At 41.1% G+C, this 14,612-nt stretch overlaps 1 protein-coding gene across 9 annotated transcripts in view; it reads right to left on the minus strand.

The window, feature by feature from the left end:
* Positions 1 to 14,612, minus strand: part of SIPA1L1 (signal induced proliferation associated 1 like 1) — a 370,770-nt gene that overhangs the window by 76,623 nt on the left and 279,535 nt on the right. For all 9 annotated transcript variants that reach the window (XM_039251856.1, XM_039251855.1, XM_039251854.1 and 6 more), the window contains 2 exons: positions 10,198 to 10,301; positions 6,919 to 7,076 (listed from right to left, as the gene is read on the minus strand). In XM_039251856.1, the coding sequence (XP_039107787.1) occupies positions 6,919 to 7,076; positions 10,198 to 10,301 (262 nt within the window). The remainder of the gene's footprint in view (positions 1 to 6,918; positions 7,077 to 10,197; positions 10,302 to 14,612) is intronic.

A 14,612-nucleotide genomic window follows, 5' to 3' on the forward strand; every position in this document is an offset into this window, starting at 1 on the left:
TTAAACCTTGGGAGTAGGACTGAAGGCCTAGGAAGGTATCCTGTGGTTTCCTGATGTTTGGCCTACCCCTGAACCTCCATTTGAGTGGCTAGTAGGAGTTCTTCACCTCTCCCGGAAACAGACTCTGAGAAGTAAACTGATGTGTCCGAGCCTCTCCCAGAGAGCCAGAACTGGAATTCAAGCTTCTGGATGCCAGCCTCGTGCTCTATAACAAGACCACACTATTCCCCCTAAAGGAACATTTTTAAATCTCCCACTCTCGAGGTGCCTGCAAAAGGGACCATCCGCAAGAGTCACAGGGCTGAAAAGACCACCATTAGCTGGGCTTCGTGGCATAAGGGACCATCCACAAGAGTCACAGCGCTGAAGAGACCACCATTAGGCTGGGCTTCGTGGCATTTGCTGGCATCAAAGACCCTGGGTAAAGTAGCAGATCTGGACACCCAAAGCCAGTTTCAAGATGGTATACAGGAATGTTCCAGAGACATCTGAACTGAAGTCTCGATGGAACAAAATGAGAAGACAACAATGCTTGAATTTCTGAAGCACCATGGAAATTGCAATAAACAACTCTAACCCCAAATTTAGAAGGAAAAGGACTCAATATCAAAATGGTAGAGGGAGGTTTCCCCTTCTTGGAGCGGATCAGACTGGCAGCTTGGGAAGCTCTCCGAGAAAGCAGGCCGGGGCAAAGGACAGGAACGCTCAGTGGCAGAACAAGTGTGTGCCTGTCATTCCCTCCCTGGGCAGGGAGCGGGGGGGGGGGGGGGGGGGGGGGGGGGGGGGGGGCGGATCTCGACTTCTAGTAGGATCCATTCCCCCACGCTCACGGGGCCCCTACTGAGTGTCAGGCAGTGCTCACGATGAGGATCAAGGAGGAGAGGTCCCAGGCTCAGCCCTCCAGCAGCTCCAAGTCTAGTGTGGCTACATCTGGTGGTTTGAGGGCTCTTGTGGGAGGTGTGGGGTGCTACTGCAGACACTTAAGAAAGACACGTACCTAATTCTGGGAGGTCAGGGGAGCCCTCCCAGAGAAAAGAAAAGCAAGAATTGGTCAGACGAAGGAGGGGCAAGGGTGTGTAGGAAGAGGCACTCCTGCCCTGGGGAGCAGCAAGTATGGGGGTGGGGAAACACGGTGTGTTCTGGGTGCTGTAAGCAGCCCCGGGGCTCCGGTGGCAGGGGTGGGGAGGAGAATCAGCAGAGGCCCCAGTGGAGGCAGAGAGTGGAAAGGCCAGACCTGAAGGACCTGGTGCATTAGACTGTACACCAGACAGTCTGAACTTCTCCCCAGAGGTTTTTAAACACCAAGAGTGACATATTCAGGTTTTCGTCTCCAAAAGGTCAACTACACTGGACAATAGGGATGCTGACTGTGGCTTGAGATGGACCTTCTGAAAGAAATTTCTACCACCTGACCCATTTTGATTTTTTTCCCTCCTTGCTGAAGCTTGCATATTTACTGATTTTTATTCAGGAAAAGAAGGGCGTGCACATTTAATATGCACACACCACACTCCCTGCCTACCCGAGATACTTACTTATGGGATTTCAAGTAGTTGTCAAGCAACCTTCCACTGCACAGAAAGGGAGATTCAAGACCTGAGAGATTTGACAATCTGGTCTGATTCCAAGTGCTTTCTGCACTGTGTCATACTACCACCTTTCAGCATTTATTATGTCTTAACCTCTGAATATGGAAATCTTTGAGAAGAGAAACCTATGTTTCTGCCTTTCGAAACAACTTTACTGACCACAATTTAACACTTGTTTTGAAGGCTCAGGTCATTATAACCATTTACAACTACACTAATTTTAAAACTAATAATAATTCTTTAATGTCATCAATTAGTGAGTCAATAGTCCAATGCTCAGTTGTTTAAGATGTCCTAAATTTTTTTAAACGCTTTTATCTAAAATGGGTCCAAATAAGGCCCACACACTGCAATTAATTTTGTCTTCATTTTTTAAAAATTCTGTTAATCACCCTCCTCTTCTCTCATTTTCTTTCATTTATGTGTTAAGGAAATTGGGCTGTCACACAGAGTTGCCTGGAGTCTGAGTTTTGGTGAATACAGGCATGCTCTTCTGTCTCACGTATTTCCTGTAAATTGCCTCCTCCAGAGGTTTGATCAGATTTAGGTTCAATGGTGGAGGAGGGTGTGTGTGTGGGGGGGTGGGGAACAAGACTAATTCATAGGTGCAGTTGTAGCCTTCCATTATGAGACATGCGTTTGTCTCTCTTTGTGATATCTGCAATCTCTGAAGATCAATGCCTAGGTCTGTTAATTCGTGAGTTGCTAAAAAACGTTGGGAAAAAAAATCTTACACTGTGTTTTTACAAAGTGAGGCCCTCAAGGGTGAGTTCGGTATATTTGGTCCTTTGTTTCCAAACCAAATGACCTCAGCCTGCTGTGCTTACTGGATTTATACCTTTGATGTGAAGAGTTTTTCTACATCTTAGGAAACACTTAGTGATGTTTCAGCACATCCTTGCCACTGAACAGTTCTTCATCTTTTTGATTTGTTGCTTCTGATCTGCTCTATCAACCAGGAGCAGATAATTAAGCTCAGTGTAATGATACAAATAAAATAAGAAACCAGGGGTTCTCTTATCAGGTACAAGCATAAGCTTTGGTACAGGCTTAGTGATTAATTTCTGAGTTCTTGGCTTTGTCTACTGTTCAAGGTTAACTGGTCTCTGGAATTAGTTTCAAATAGTCATTTTTTCTTATTAGAAATTATAAACTTTCTAGTCTCCGGGGAGATAGCACATCCATTATTCAGGACCTCATTTCCTTATCTACCGTAGGATTTTTCTCTCGTTGTTCCCCTATTATATCCCAGGGCCTAGAACAGTGCCTGGCACACACATAAGCATTGTAAAGAGCTGGTGAAAATAAATGAACAAGTTCCAAACTTGTCTTTTTGTATACAAATGATCTGGCATGGTGACATTGGGTGAATTCCCCTGAAACTCCTTAGACCATGCTACTAGATGGCCGAGCGTTTGGATTGCCCAGCGTTCCAAAGGGCTCCACTGCCTCGTAACCCCATCTACAGCAGCACTTTCTTGCTTCACCCGCTGCCCTCCTTCCTTTCTCCACTCCTGTATACACCACTGGCCACTCCTAGAATGATCTCTGTTTTCCTCACTGAATCTCCTCCACCTATGCTCTAAAACTCACGGCAAATCTCATTTTGTCAGTTACATTCCTTGTATCTTCAGCCTGGACTGACCCCACCCTTCTCCACCCCGTCACAGCAAGAATCTCCTTCGAGAAAACACCTTTTGTTCTTTCCTCAGCACATGTACGGAGATGTCAATAGGTAAATATGAGTGTTCACTGGGGAAAAAGTTCAGAAAGAGAGATTCTCAATGATAAAAAGTATTTTAATCCCTCTAACTGTTATCACTCAGGGTTAGAGTTAAGTTAGATTTCAGTCTAATTTAGGAGAAATCAATACAGCTCTAAACTTTTCAACCAAAGTACAACAAATAAATGAAAGAGGCCCATAACTTCATATCCCTAGTGTTCTGGGGAGTGGCTGGGGTATGAGAAAAACTCACAGGTACAGAAATTCTTTGGAAGACCTATTCTGCTTCATGATGCATTTATTTTCAGAGAACATAAACTCTTCACCCTCTTTCCCTCAAGCATTAGCTACAAGAGAGTTGCCCTATCTGCTCTGGGACTTGAGGCATCTGTCCCCTTGAAGCATCTGACATCCCACACACACTTCAGGAAACATGCCTACCTCACTTTGAGAGGGACTGAGAACAATCACTCTACCTCAAGTTAACAATAGGAAAAGATCTCTACTTTTGTTTCTTGTGACTACTTTAAAAAATTTTTTTAATGTTTGTTTATTTTTGAGAGCAAATAAGAGATAGAGTGCAAGTGGGAGGAGGAGCAGAGAGAGAGGGAGACACAGAATCTGAAGCAGGCTCCAGGCTGTGAGCTGTCAGCACAGAGCCTGATGTGGGGCTCAAACTCACGAACCATGAGATCACTGACCTGAGCCGAAGTCTGACGTTTAACCAACTGAGTGACCCAGGCTCCCCTTTGTCATTTCTTTTAGTGATATTACAAACTGGTATGTTCTCTTGGATTTGCAAAAGGCCCAAGTTCACAGTTTCTAAGAAGGGCAATAAGTCTTCAAACAAGCTTGGCAACTAGGAAATCCCAGGCCAGCTCGTGTGCCATGAGCTGGGGTGTTCACGGTCTTCCCACAAGGCATCCAGCATCACACTGCATGGTGAGGTTCAAGAAGATGGGCTCTCCAAGCGACAGATTAAAAATAAGAGAGACAGGGGCACCTGGGTGGCTCAGTCGGTTAAAGCGTCTGACTTTGGCTCAGGTCATGATATCACAGTTCGTGGGTTCAAGCCCCGTGTCGGGCTCTGTGCTGACAGCTAGCTCAGAGCCTGGAGCCTGTTCAGATTTTGTATCTCTCTCTCTCTCTTACCCTTCCTTGCTCACAGTCTCTCTCTCTCTCTCAGAAATAATAAAAAAAAAAAAGAGAGAGAGAGAGAGAGACAGCAAAAAGCATGGTTTTCAAGGCTGGGGAGAGGAATTTTAAAAGAATAAGACAGGGGTGCCCAGGTGGATCAGTTGGTTGAGCACCTGACTTCGGCTCCAGTCATTATCTCATGGTTTGTGGGTTCAAGCCTCTGTGCTGCCAGCTCAGAGCCTGGAGCCTGCTTTGGATTCTGTGTCTCCCACTCTCTCGCCCCTGCCCCCACTCAAAAATGAACATTAAAAATTTTTTAATGAAAAGGAACAAGAGAGACAACACTTCCTCATCTAACAAAGTGTTGAAGAAGGCTGAGAGACCTTTCCTCCTGATTTGTCTATTTAGACTTCCCCTGGCCAGGTATGGCTGTTGAGCACTTAATATGGGGCTACTGTGACCATGGAGCATGAAATTACAGATTTGAAGAAGTGACACTCAATTCAGTCATTCAAAAGCTTTTAAAAAGCATGTATGGGACAATCGGAGTATATGAATCTACTTTTCCTGTTGCAACTTTTATGAAACCTAAACATGTCCAATGAAAATCCAACATCCTGAGATGAGCTGAAAGTCTAAAACTCCAGATTCCAAAGTCTTAGTCCAAAAAAATATGTAAAATAGGTCAGTAATTTTTAAAACTTAAAAATCACATGTTGAAATAATAATTATTTGGATATACCAGGTAAATAAAATGTATTATTGGGTCAAAAACTATACTCCTAAAGTTAACTTTATCCATTTCTTCTTTAAAAAGTATAGCTATTAAAAATATAAAATATATGGCTTGCATTACATTTCTACTAGATAGCACTTTATGTAGACCATGGCTTTTAAAGAAGAATCTCTAAAACAAACTGCAAAGCTTTTCACTCCCAAACTTTGTAGTGACCACTCAAAAAGGGGTTAGCTTTCTATCAGGGCTTTCTGAAATCCTTGCATAAATCCAGTACGGAGTGTGTTTCAATTGCTTGGGGATATTGTCTAAGTGCAAATAGCCATCTCTCCCAGATACAGTCAAATGCTCTGCACTTAAGTCTCTCATTCTATACTAAATAATAGTCATGTTATTCTAAATAACGCAGCTCCCAGAGACCACATTCTTGGTAAGAGGCTGCAGACGTAGGTCTCTTCTGTTGGAGTTCCCGCCCCCTCAGCCCAGAGTTCTGGAACGGCTTGTAGGTCAGCAGCAAGGGCAGCAAAGGCACATGCTTCCCAGGGCGTGTGAGTGAGCAGCACAGTGAGCAGTGAAGGGGCTGGGCGCTCTAGAACCAGATTTGGTGCATTACAATCTAAGCTGCCCAGTACCAGCTGACCTCAGGCCAGTTACCTATCCCCACTGCTTAAGCTCCCTCATCTGAAAGTGGGAGATAAAAACAGTACCTAATGCATGGGTTTTAAAAATTAAATGAGGTGACCCATGTTAAAGTGCCTAGAAATAGTGCTGGGCGTATCAGCAGAGTCCAACGCATACAGTTAGTGTAGGCTGTGCAAGGGACGTAGCAGTTTACAGTAGTCCAGAGTAACCTTTCCCTGTTTCCTTCCCTGAACTTGCTTGCTCCCCTTCTGTAACTAACCTGCATCGACTCCTAGAAGTAGACAGCTGTGGCTCTCACAACAAACCGACTGTCAGTCCGTACTGGCCACTTTCTGTGTGGGTGGCTATATATAATTTAAAAACAAATATCCAACATTAACAAAGCCTAATCTTCCAAACATTAGGGATGGAAAGACAGCATAAAATTCCATTATTTTAAAAGGACAGATTCTTACTAGAAACATCTTGTTAGCGCCAGAATAACCGGACACAACTTGGTACTATGCACACGTCAACCCAGCAATTTCGGTTCTTATCCTGGTCTACACCCAAAGGTCTCTTGCAGATAGATGCTTGAATCTGATATTCGTGAGACTGGGTCAACATGGGACACTGCAACAATTCCACCAAATGCTTACTAACACATAGAGATGCCTCGAAGACTGCAGTCAGAGACATTAGAGTGAATCAAACCACTCTTAAAGCAGTGGCTGGGGCTTTTTAAACAATAGCAATTAAAACAAAACAAAACTTCTCTCCTGAGAACATCATTCTCTGCTCTTGCCATACCAAAAGCAAAGTATAATTAGCGGCATGAGTAATTAGCTGGTGACCAGATGGTATGGACCAAGGACACCACCAAAGGAGGAGGTGCAAATGGAAACAGCAGGTGTCAAACTAGCGTGTCTGGGCAATGTCAACGCCATCGGGTGACATCATCACTTGAATGTGGCCATCCACACGCATAGTTTAAAGGCAGAAGTAAATGGCAATAGATTTCCCGCTGCCACTTGAGCAAGCAGGGCAGGATGCCCCCCCCACCCCATGACCGTCAGCCCATGCCCACGCGGCTGCTACCGCAGTGCAAGTACCTGTAACACACACTGTCGGTGCAGGGGCTGTGAACCCTGACGATGACAAAAACGTGCTGAAAGTGGGATCGGATGTTTTTTGGGCTGAATGGCTGTGCTCCGGGCTCTTGGAAAACAATTGTGACAATATCATTTCCAATGTGCCGCTTGCGAAGGAGCTAAAAGAAAAAAGAAGCAACCGGCATAAATGACAACACTCTGCTTTTTTTCCTCCCCAACTCCCTTACATAACTGTGTTTAAAACATTCACCGTTAATCAGGGCATGTTAAGGTAGGTAATCTACACAGTTACTGTCAATAATTTAGCCCATCTTACTCCCTCCAAAGAAGGTTACAGAAGGGAATATTCTGAAATTTGCATAAAATGGAGAGCCCATTCAGGAACTAACCAGTATCTCTGGCATCTTATGCCAAGTCCCAGCATCTCCAAATTCTCAGTTTCCATAACAACAGTTTTGTTCCATTTTCACAGAAGAAAGAAACTTGCCATAGGGAAGATTTTTTAGAGATGAGAATGGCTGAAGTAATTACACTGCAATTTATGTTCTGGTTTAATTCACTTCATTTAAAGAAATGTGGCTAAGGTGTTTTCCGACATGCTTTTTGTGTCACAAGCTGGGAGTGCAGAAATTACTAATGTTCCAGAATACAAACGTAACAATTTCAAAGCAGGTCAAATTTCAAGTCTAAATAGTTTTTTAAATTACAGTTAAAGCTGCTTAAGACCACCTTCTGTTTCACATTAAATAGTGTTTTGGAAGGTGGCTTTCAAATTCAGGCACCCCAACTCATGCTAGGCCAATGACCTTCCAAGAGCAGCTTATTAGATAGTTTAATTCAACAGTGTGAAAAAAAAAGTTGAACAAAATTTGCATTTCTCATATCTATTATACAGAGGCTCTTACAAGGAGGAAAATAAGGACATAAAATGTTTATATCAACTATCTGTTAGGCACAAGCTTGCATTTATAAACTTTTTTTTTTTTTTTAATTCTCTAGTGACTTTAACTTACACAAATTACATGCAAGTAAAATCAATGATCTAGTATTAGCTGCCAGCTGGGAGAAACAATAGCCTTTTATCAGGGTTGAGGACTGGGAGTTAGAATGTTCCAGAAATGTCCTTTTAACCTTAGGAATGTCAAAGCATCCCAAATTATCTTCTAATGAGGCCATTTACTTTCATTTTTAAACATGATATATTATTGGATGTTACAGAAATAAAGGCTGGTCTGTGCTGACGGCTATACAGAATGTACCCATTATTAAACATTATTGATCTACTCAGGATCTTGACATACCAAAAAAAAAATACAATTTGTCTATGCATTATGTCATTGCTGTATTGATGATGTCATTGCTTTTGTATGCACAGTCATTCTTTCTTCAAAATATTGCTTGATATGTAATACTAGTATCTTAATATAGGAACCAAATAGAAATAAACCCATCTGTCCATCTCATATTATATATAATGAAAGATCATATTTATAAACAAATTCCTGCCACAAGATTTTAAAAGATATGATGTTTCTGTTTTTTTTTCCTTAAGCATAAACTGATGACAAAGAAGAAATAAATTCTCTAGCTAGAGAATTAAAATCTCTTAAAATGCAGCAGTACCAATTACTCTTTTAATTGGTACAATAACCTTTTCACCTTGATTGGACCCCCAAATTAAATAATTTAGACAGCTGTCCATTTTAATGCCAGCTTAGGCTGCTCAACACACTTTATTTAGTAGAAATAAACAATTAATTGAATCTTAGCTAAAGTTTTCACCCTTCCATACATCTTCCCTTTCTCTGCTCAGTACTCAGGTAGGAGAAGCCTTTAAATACTTGTGAATGTCCTGAAGTTTTTTGACCACTTACTGGTCGAAATAAGAAATGCCTATTTTTTCTTAGCATGATGCTTTTCTACCACAGTAATGTAGAACTTGGAATTTGTATAAAACAAACTGTCAACAAGTTCCAAATCATGGAAGTTATCTTCAATAGGTTTATTTTAGATTTGTAGCAGATACATTGCTTGCTGCCTGTTTTTTATTACTTTGGTAATCACAGCAAAGCAAAATCTCCTTATCTGGATTTGTGATTTAATCACACCTGCAGTGACAGTGCTGGAGCAGATCAGTGTTTGGTTAAAGTCTATGAAAGACGGTGTGATTCATTCTGCATCTGGCCTGTGTTCCATTAGCACCAAAGCTGACAATAAGGAAATCTATACCCATGTTAAGGTCAGAGGGAATACTGGACCACTCGTGCTTGTAACAGCTACTGAATGGAGAGGCTGTGAGCTCTCTGACTCCTTTAAATGTCAGTTTGGTATCATTTATTTTGAAATATTTTTAAAAAACAACTACCATGGGGTGCCTGGGGGGCTCAGTCGGTTGAGCGTCTAACTTCAGCTCAGGTCATGATCTCACTGCTTTGGGTTCATGCCCCGCATCATGCTCTGTGCAGACAGCTCAGAGCCTGGAGCCTGCTTTGGATTCTGTGTCTCCCCCTCTCTCTGCCCCTCCCATGGTCATGCTCATGCTCTGTCAATAATAAATAAATGTAAAAAAAAAAAAAAATTAAAAAAAAAAAACAACAACAACTACCATATACTTCCTAAAACAATACTTAAGGTTTCTGTGATGCTCTGTAAGGATGTGCCACTTCTTAGTTTCTTCATTTACTACCTCACTGACCACATTTTAGTAACAGGCATTGTGCTTTTAGATCTTTTTAAGAGATACCATGTATGATGTATGCAAATGCAAGGTTTATGTTCCATGCTGTCCCCCTGACAAACATTAAGAAAAAAAACATTTTCTGAGATCCCGTTGACATTTATTTTGATTTTTCTCCAAGTTAGTGTACCAAACCTTTGAAATCGGAAATGACACATCAGTACTTTTCCTGCTTTGTACCCTGGCCTCTGGAGACGGAACTTCACCCACTCATACATGTTCCCTGCAACCCTGCAGGGTCACCTAATCACCATGATTTCAACTTGTTCTCTTTGGATTCCATGAAAACCTCAGTCCCCGTGGGTGAAAAGCAAATGATTAATTCACAAAGCCATCCAGCTGGCTGTTAACCTAGAATCTGTGTCTCTTCATTTGTTTTCAGCTCATTTGCTATTCGTTATTTCCACAAAGTACAAAAGCTTCCTGCTGTGCTGGCAGGTGCAACACTAAATTCTGGTTTAAGATTTTACAAACTTGCCACTTGGGCTTCTAGGGGAAATGAACAAGGGCTGGGTCACACAGACAGCGCCAGGCTCTCTTACCTGTTGCTTGTTGTTAGGTGTGTATGGCAGCATGGTGGAAACATGGAACATAATTTCATAGTCTTTGTACGTTGTGTAGAGAGAATGCGTCCCGGTGGAATCAGCTATAGTAAAAAAAATATATATATATATATATATATACACATAGTGATGAGAAGACTAAGAATAGGAAAAATAGTTCATGTAAGGAAAACAGCTCCAAAAAAAAAAAAAAAGAGAGAAAAAAGGAAATGGTTTAGGATGAAAAGATGCTAGACAAGAACTAGCACCGGTGTTCTGACCCATTTTTTGTATCTGGTTCTGTTTGGCAGTCCAGTGAAACCTATGTCCCTTCTCAGAAGAGTATTTGTAAATGCATAAAATAAACTACATGTGATTTCAACAGAAATCAATTACACTGAAAATTACAGTTGTCAAAAATAATTTTAAAATGTGATACAACAGTATTAGATTTCTATAACAAGTTTTAGCAATTGATGTAATAGAACTACTGTAATTCTGAAGTAGTGATGTGCATAAGCAGTAGTTTGAGGGATCTCCAAAAAAATACAATATGGAAAGGTTTATGCTTTCAACTTTGCAATAAAATCATAGGTAGAACTTACACAACTATGGTTTGTTGCCTACATTCATAATTGAAGGAAGTCCTAAATTTTAATTAAGGGGTCAGTGAAAATAAATGTAAAATGATTTCCCATCCAAGTTCACATACCCCTGAACTCTGTCCACAGACATCAAGTTAAGAACACCTTTTCCAATACTTCTGATTCAAGCAAGAGAATTATTTTATCCTTAATAAACAGATGAGAATATAATGGGACTGTAACCTGAATAACAAAGGTATTATAAGCAATGTCTAACAACTTTTTTATAGACTGTTCTGCTTTCATCTTCCTTAAGTAAAAAGCAACCTGTACCCCCTTAATCATCAACAAATCAATTGCCAAGAAATAATTAGAAAGCAGAGAAAGAATTATTAACTGTCCAGCTGAAAGGGAACATCTCTGGTCTTAAAGGACCTTGACTTGCAGGCTGCTAAATCACATTAGTACGTTTTATTCATTCTGGGTAAAGTCAAGCCTCCATCAAGCATACCGTTGAGGACCAGGAACATTTTACTGCACTTTAGGAAAGCTGCAAGACAGAGCCTCTGGTATACAGCAAGAGGCAGGAGTCCTCAAAATTTAGCATGCACACTGGCATCCGGGGACCCGGTTTCAAAGGGAGATTCCGATGCAGTACCCAGAGAAATAACTGCACTGTGGGTACGGGGCTGGGCCCAGGAATCTATTTTATTTTATTTATTTATTTATTTTTAAAAATTTTTTTTAAATGTTTTATTTATTTTTAGGAGAGAGAGAGAGAGACAGACAGACAGACAGCGTGAGCAGGGGAGGGTCAGAGAGAGAGGGAATCACAGAATGAAACAGGCTCCAGGCTCTGAGCTGGCAGTCAGCACAGAGCCCGACGCGGGGCTCGAACCCACGAACCGCGAGATCATGACCTAAGCGAAAGTCGGTCGCTTAACTGACTAAGCCACCCAGGTGCACCCCCCCTTTTTTTTTTTTAATTTTTTTTTTTAATGCCAGGAATCTATTTTAATAACCATCCCCAGGGTGACTGTGATATAGGAGCTCCACTGCCCTTAGGCACTGTTCCAAAAACAGACCACAATGGCGGCTTGTAAAAATGTTCTAGAGCCTGGAGTTTCAACCTCGAGCTTCTTGAAGGATCTTAATTTTTAAAGCTGACATAAAATGCAAAGGGTTAAAAACAAGCTAATAGTGAAATAAAGCACAGACTACCTTTCAAAAATTGCTAAAATATGTACCAACATATAGCTTCCCAAGGGAAAAAAAAAACCTTTTAAACGCTATTGGCCATCAGCACAAAAACTATAAATTACTGCTATAAATAATTGGACTATCTAAGACATGCCCTGTGTATAAAGAACGTATCTACTGTTAAAGGCTCTAGCTATAAATAACTCCTGAACTGATTAGTACATTTTAAACCTTAAAGTGAATGTGTCAGCTTTGATGTGTACTTACATGTGTTTCAAGTCAATTTTGAGCAAAATTAATGAACTAGAAAAGAGACTGTCATCCAGAATTCATGTGTTACATTTTGCTTTGTATGTCTGTCTAATTCTAAAAGAATTACTGCCAGAGAGGAAAGCTGATGTGGAAGACAACACTGAAGGTAACCTTGCTTTTCTACTTCTGGCCCGTTCTCGCTGTCCTTTCTGCACGCCTCGTTTATAGAATATAGATTGCTTGACTGGCCTTTTTCTGGGGACCTTTGGAAACCCTCAAGTTTTGCTGATAATTTTAAACAGTTTGAACAGTTCCAAAAGCTTCAGAGATGAAACGAGAGCCAAAGCAATGAAATTTTCCTTTCTGAGCAGTAAGGAATTTCAGAATCCTGAAAATACTGTATCAGTTACAGAATTGTTAAACTTTACCAGAGAGAATGGAAAACGAATATGTGCTATATTTTCTAAAGAATAAAGCATCCAATGTTTCCATTATTATATTTTTAGTGACCCGGGAACCCTGAAAAATTTAATAGCTTGGAGATCAGAAAAGAAGGAAAATGACAAAATTCCTTTCTTCTCGGGGTAAAGAATATACATGTTGAAAAATTTATAATGGGAAATATGCTTGAGAAGAGAGGTGGAAAGAAGATAATGCTCCTTCGTATCTGTACGGAGCTTTAAAAGTGAATTCAGGCATCTTACGGGTCATCTTGATAATCCCGTGATTTGCCTCCAAATCAAACTGCCAGCGGATGGCATATACCCACTAATAAGGTCAGCACTCTATGCTAAGTCATGGAAAGTAAAATTTCTAATATATAACACAGATGATAAGAAGACACTGAATAATTAGGGAATGATAATATTTTTCTCTGCTGCTTTGAAAAAGTGTAGATATGTGAGAATAGCCTACATTAGGCGTTTCCATTTGAAGACTGTGATGGGAGAGCATACTCAATGGAGGGCCAAGCACAAGCTAACAAGCACCCCCAGCCCCAGGTGGGGTATGTGTGACATTCCCCAGGCACTCCAGGCTGCCGGAGAACAAAGGACAGAAAGCAAATGGTTAACTGATAAGAGATCACAGTCCTGCGGGGACAAGAATCTCCATCAGTTTACAAATGTTAAAATGTTTACAAGAAAAAGACAATCTTATCCATGGCCTAATTTCCAGAAACCTATAGTCTCAGTTTCCTGGAGCCAAACATCACCATCTCCTCCACAGTGATGTAGGGAACAAAGGCAAGAAGGACATGGCAGGTAGTATTAAATGTCTTTATAACCTGCAGCCTATTGACAAATACTTGAGACAAATATAGAGTGTAACTCTAGTTGCTCTAGGAACCGCCTTCCGAGGGGGAAAACAACCTTAGCGTGACAACAGCTAGGCCTCTGGTATCTTACTGATCTTCTTTAGTATATGGAAGTCCTTCTGGAGGCCTCCTTTTTGCCTTTACTTCCCCCAACTCCACAGTGTATCACCAGTCATTCTTCACAACCCCAGTGCAGCTCTTTCTGCCCATGGGTCCTGTCCCTGTGCTTTCATAAAATCGCCTTTTTTTGCACCAAAGACGTCTCAAGAATTCTTTCTTGGCCATCAGCTCCAGACCCGTCACTCCAACAGCCCCTGAGTGGTATGAATAGGTTCACAAGTTTGTAGGGCAGTTTTAGAGACAGTGTCATCATCATCTCTGACTTCTCTTTTGGGCTCAACTCCTTTACTTTTCAGTAGGCTAACATGTGGTTGATAAGGTGTATACATATGAATCTGGATAAGGAAAAGTAATTAGATTTTTATACAATCATTTTGCAGTCACTAACGGATGGATCCGGAGTTAGGAAAAGTTAGATGAAGGAAAACGGGCCTATGCAATTTGATTTTAGGAAAGTTCCTAGTTTTAAATATTTATGAACACAAGAGAAAAAAGTAAGCTCATTACTTAAACTCATGTAGACTAAATAAAGTCAATAGAAGGAAGAAAGCTTAAGTTCCATTTCTTAAATGTCCTCACCACTACAGAACACATCAAAATAAGATGAAATCAGGTAGCTTGTAGGTCTCATTTTTATCCCTTTATTTAATTTGAAATATAATAATTGTCGGCTGGCTGCTGGGGACCATCCCTTTACGATCCCCGATGTCCAATCTCTGCAACCTTGCCTCAGGGTCTGGGGAATGCAGAAGTCAAGGCTGTGTCAACACAGTCAGGGCCAAGTACGGACATCTGGAACACTGGCATCTATTCGAGATGAGACATGCTTCTGCCCTTGTGGCATGATTTCACTTACTAATGAAGTATTTGGGGAAATCAAGAGTTCTACCTGCTCTGGCATCTATCCTATTTACTAATACTCTTTCAGCGTACAGTTAGTCATG

The sequence above is a fragment of the Hyaena hyaena genome, unplaced genomic scaffold, assembly GCF_003009895.1.
Source record: "Hyaena hyaena isolate Hyena2069 unplaced genomic scaffold, ASM300989v1 scaffold_400, whole genome shotgun sequence".
Taxonomy (NCBI): domain Eukaryota; kingdom Metazoa; phylum Chordata; class Mammalia; order Carnivora; family Hyaenidae; genus Hyaena; species Hyaena hyaena.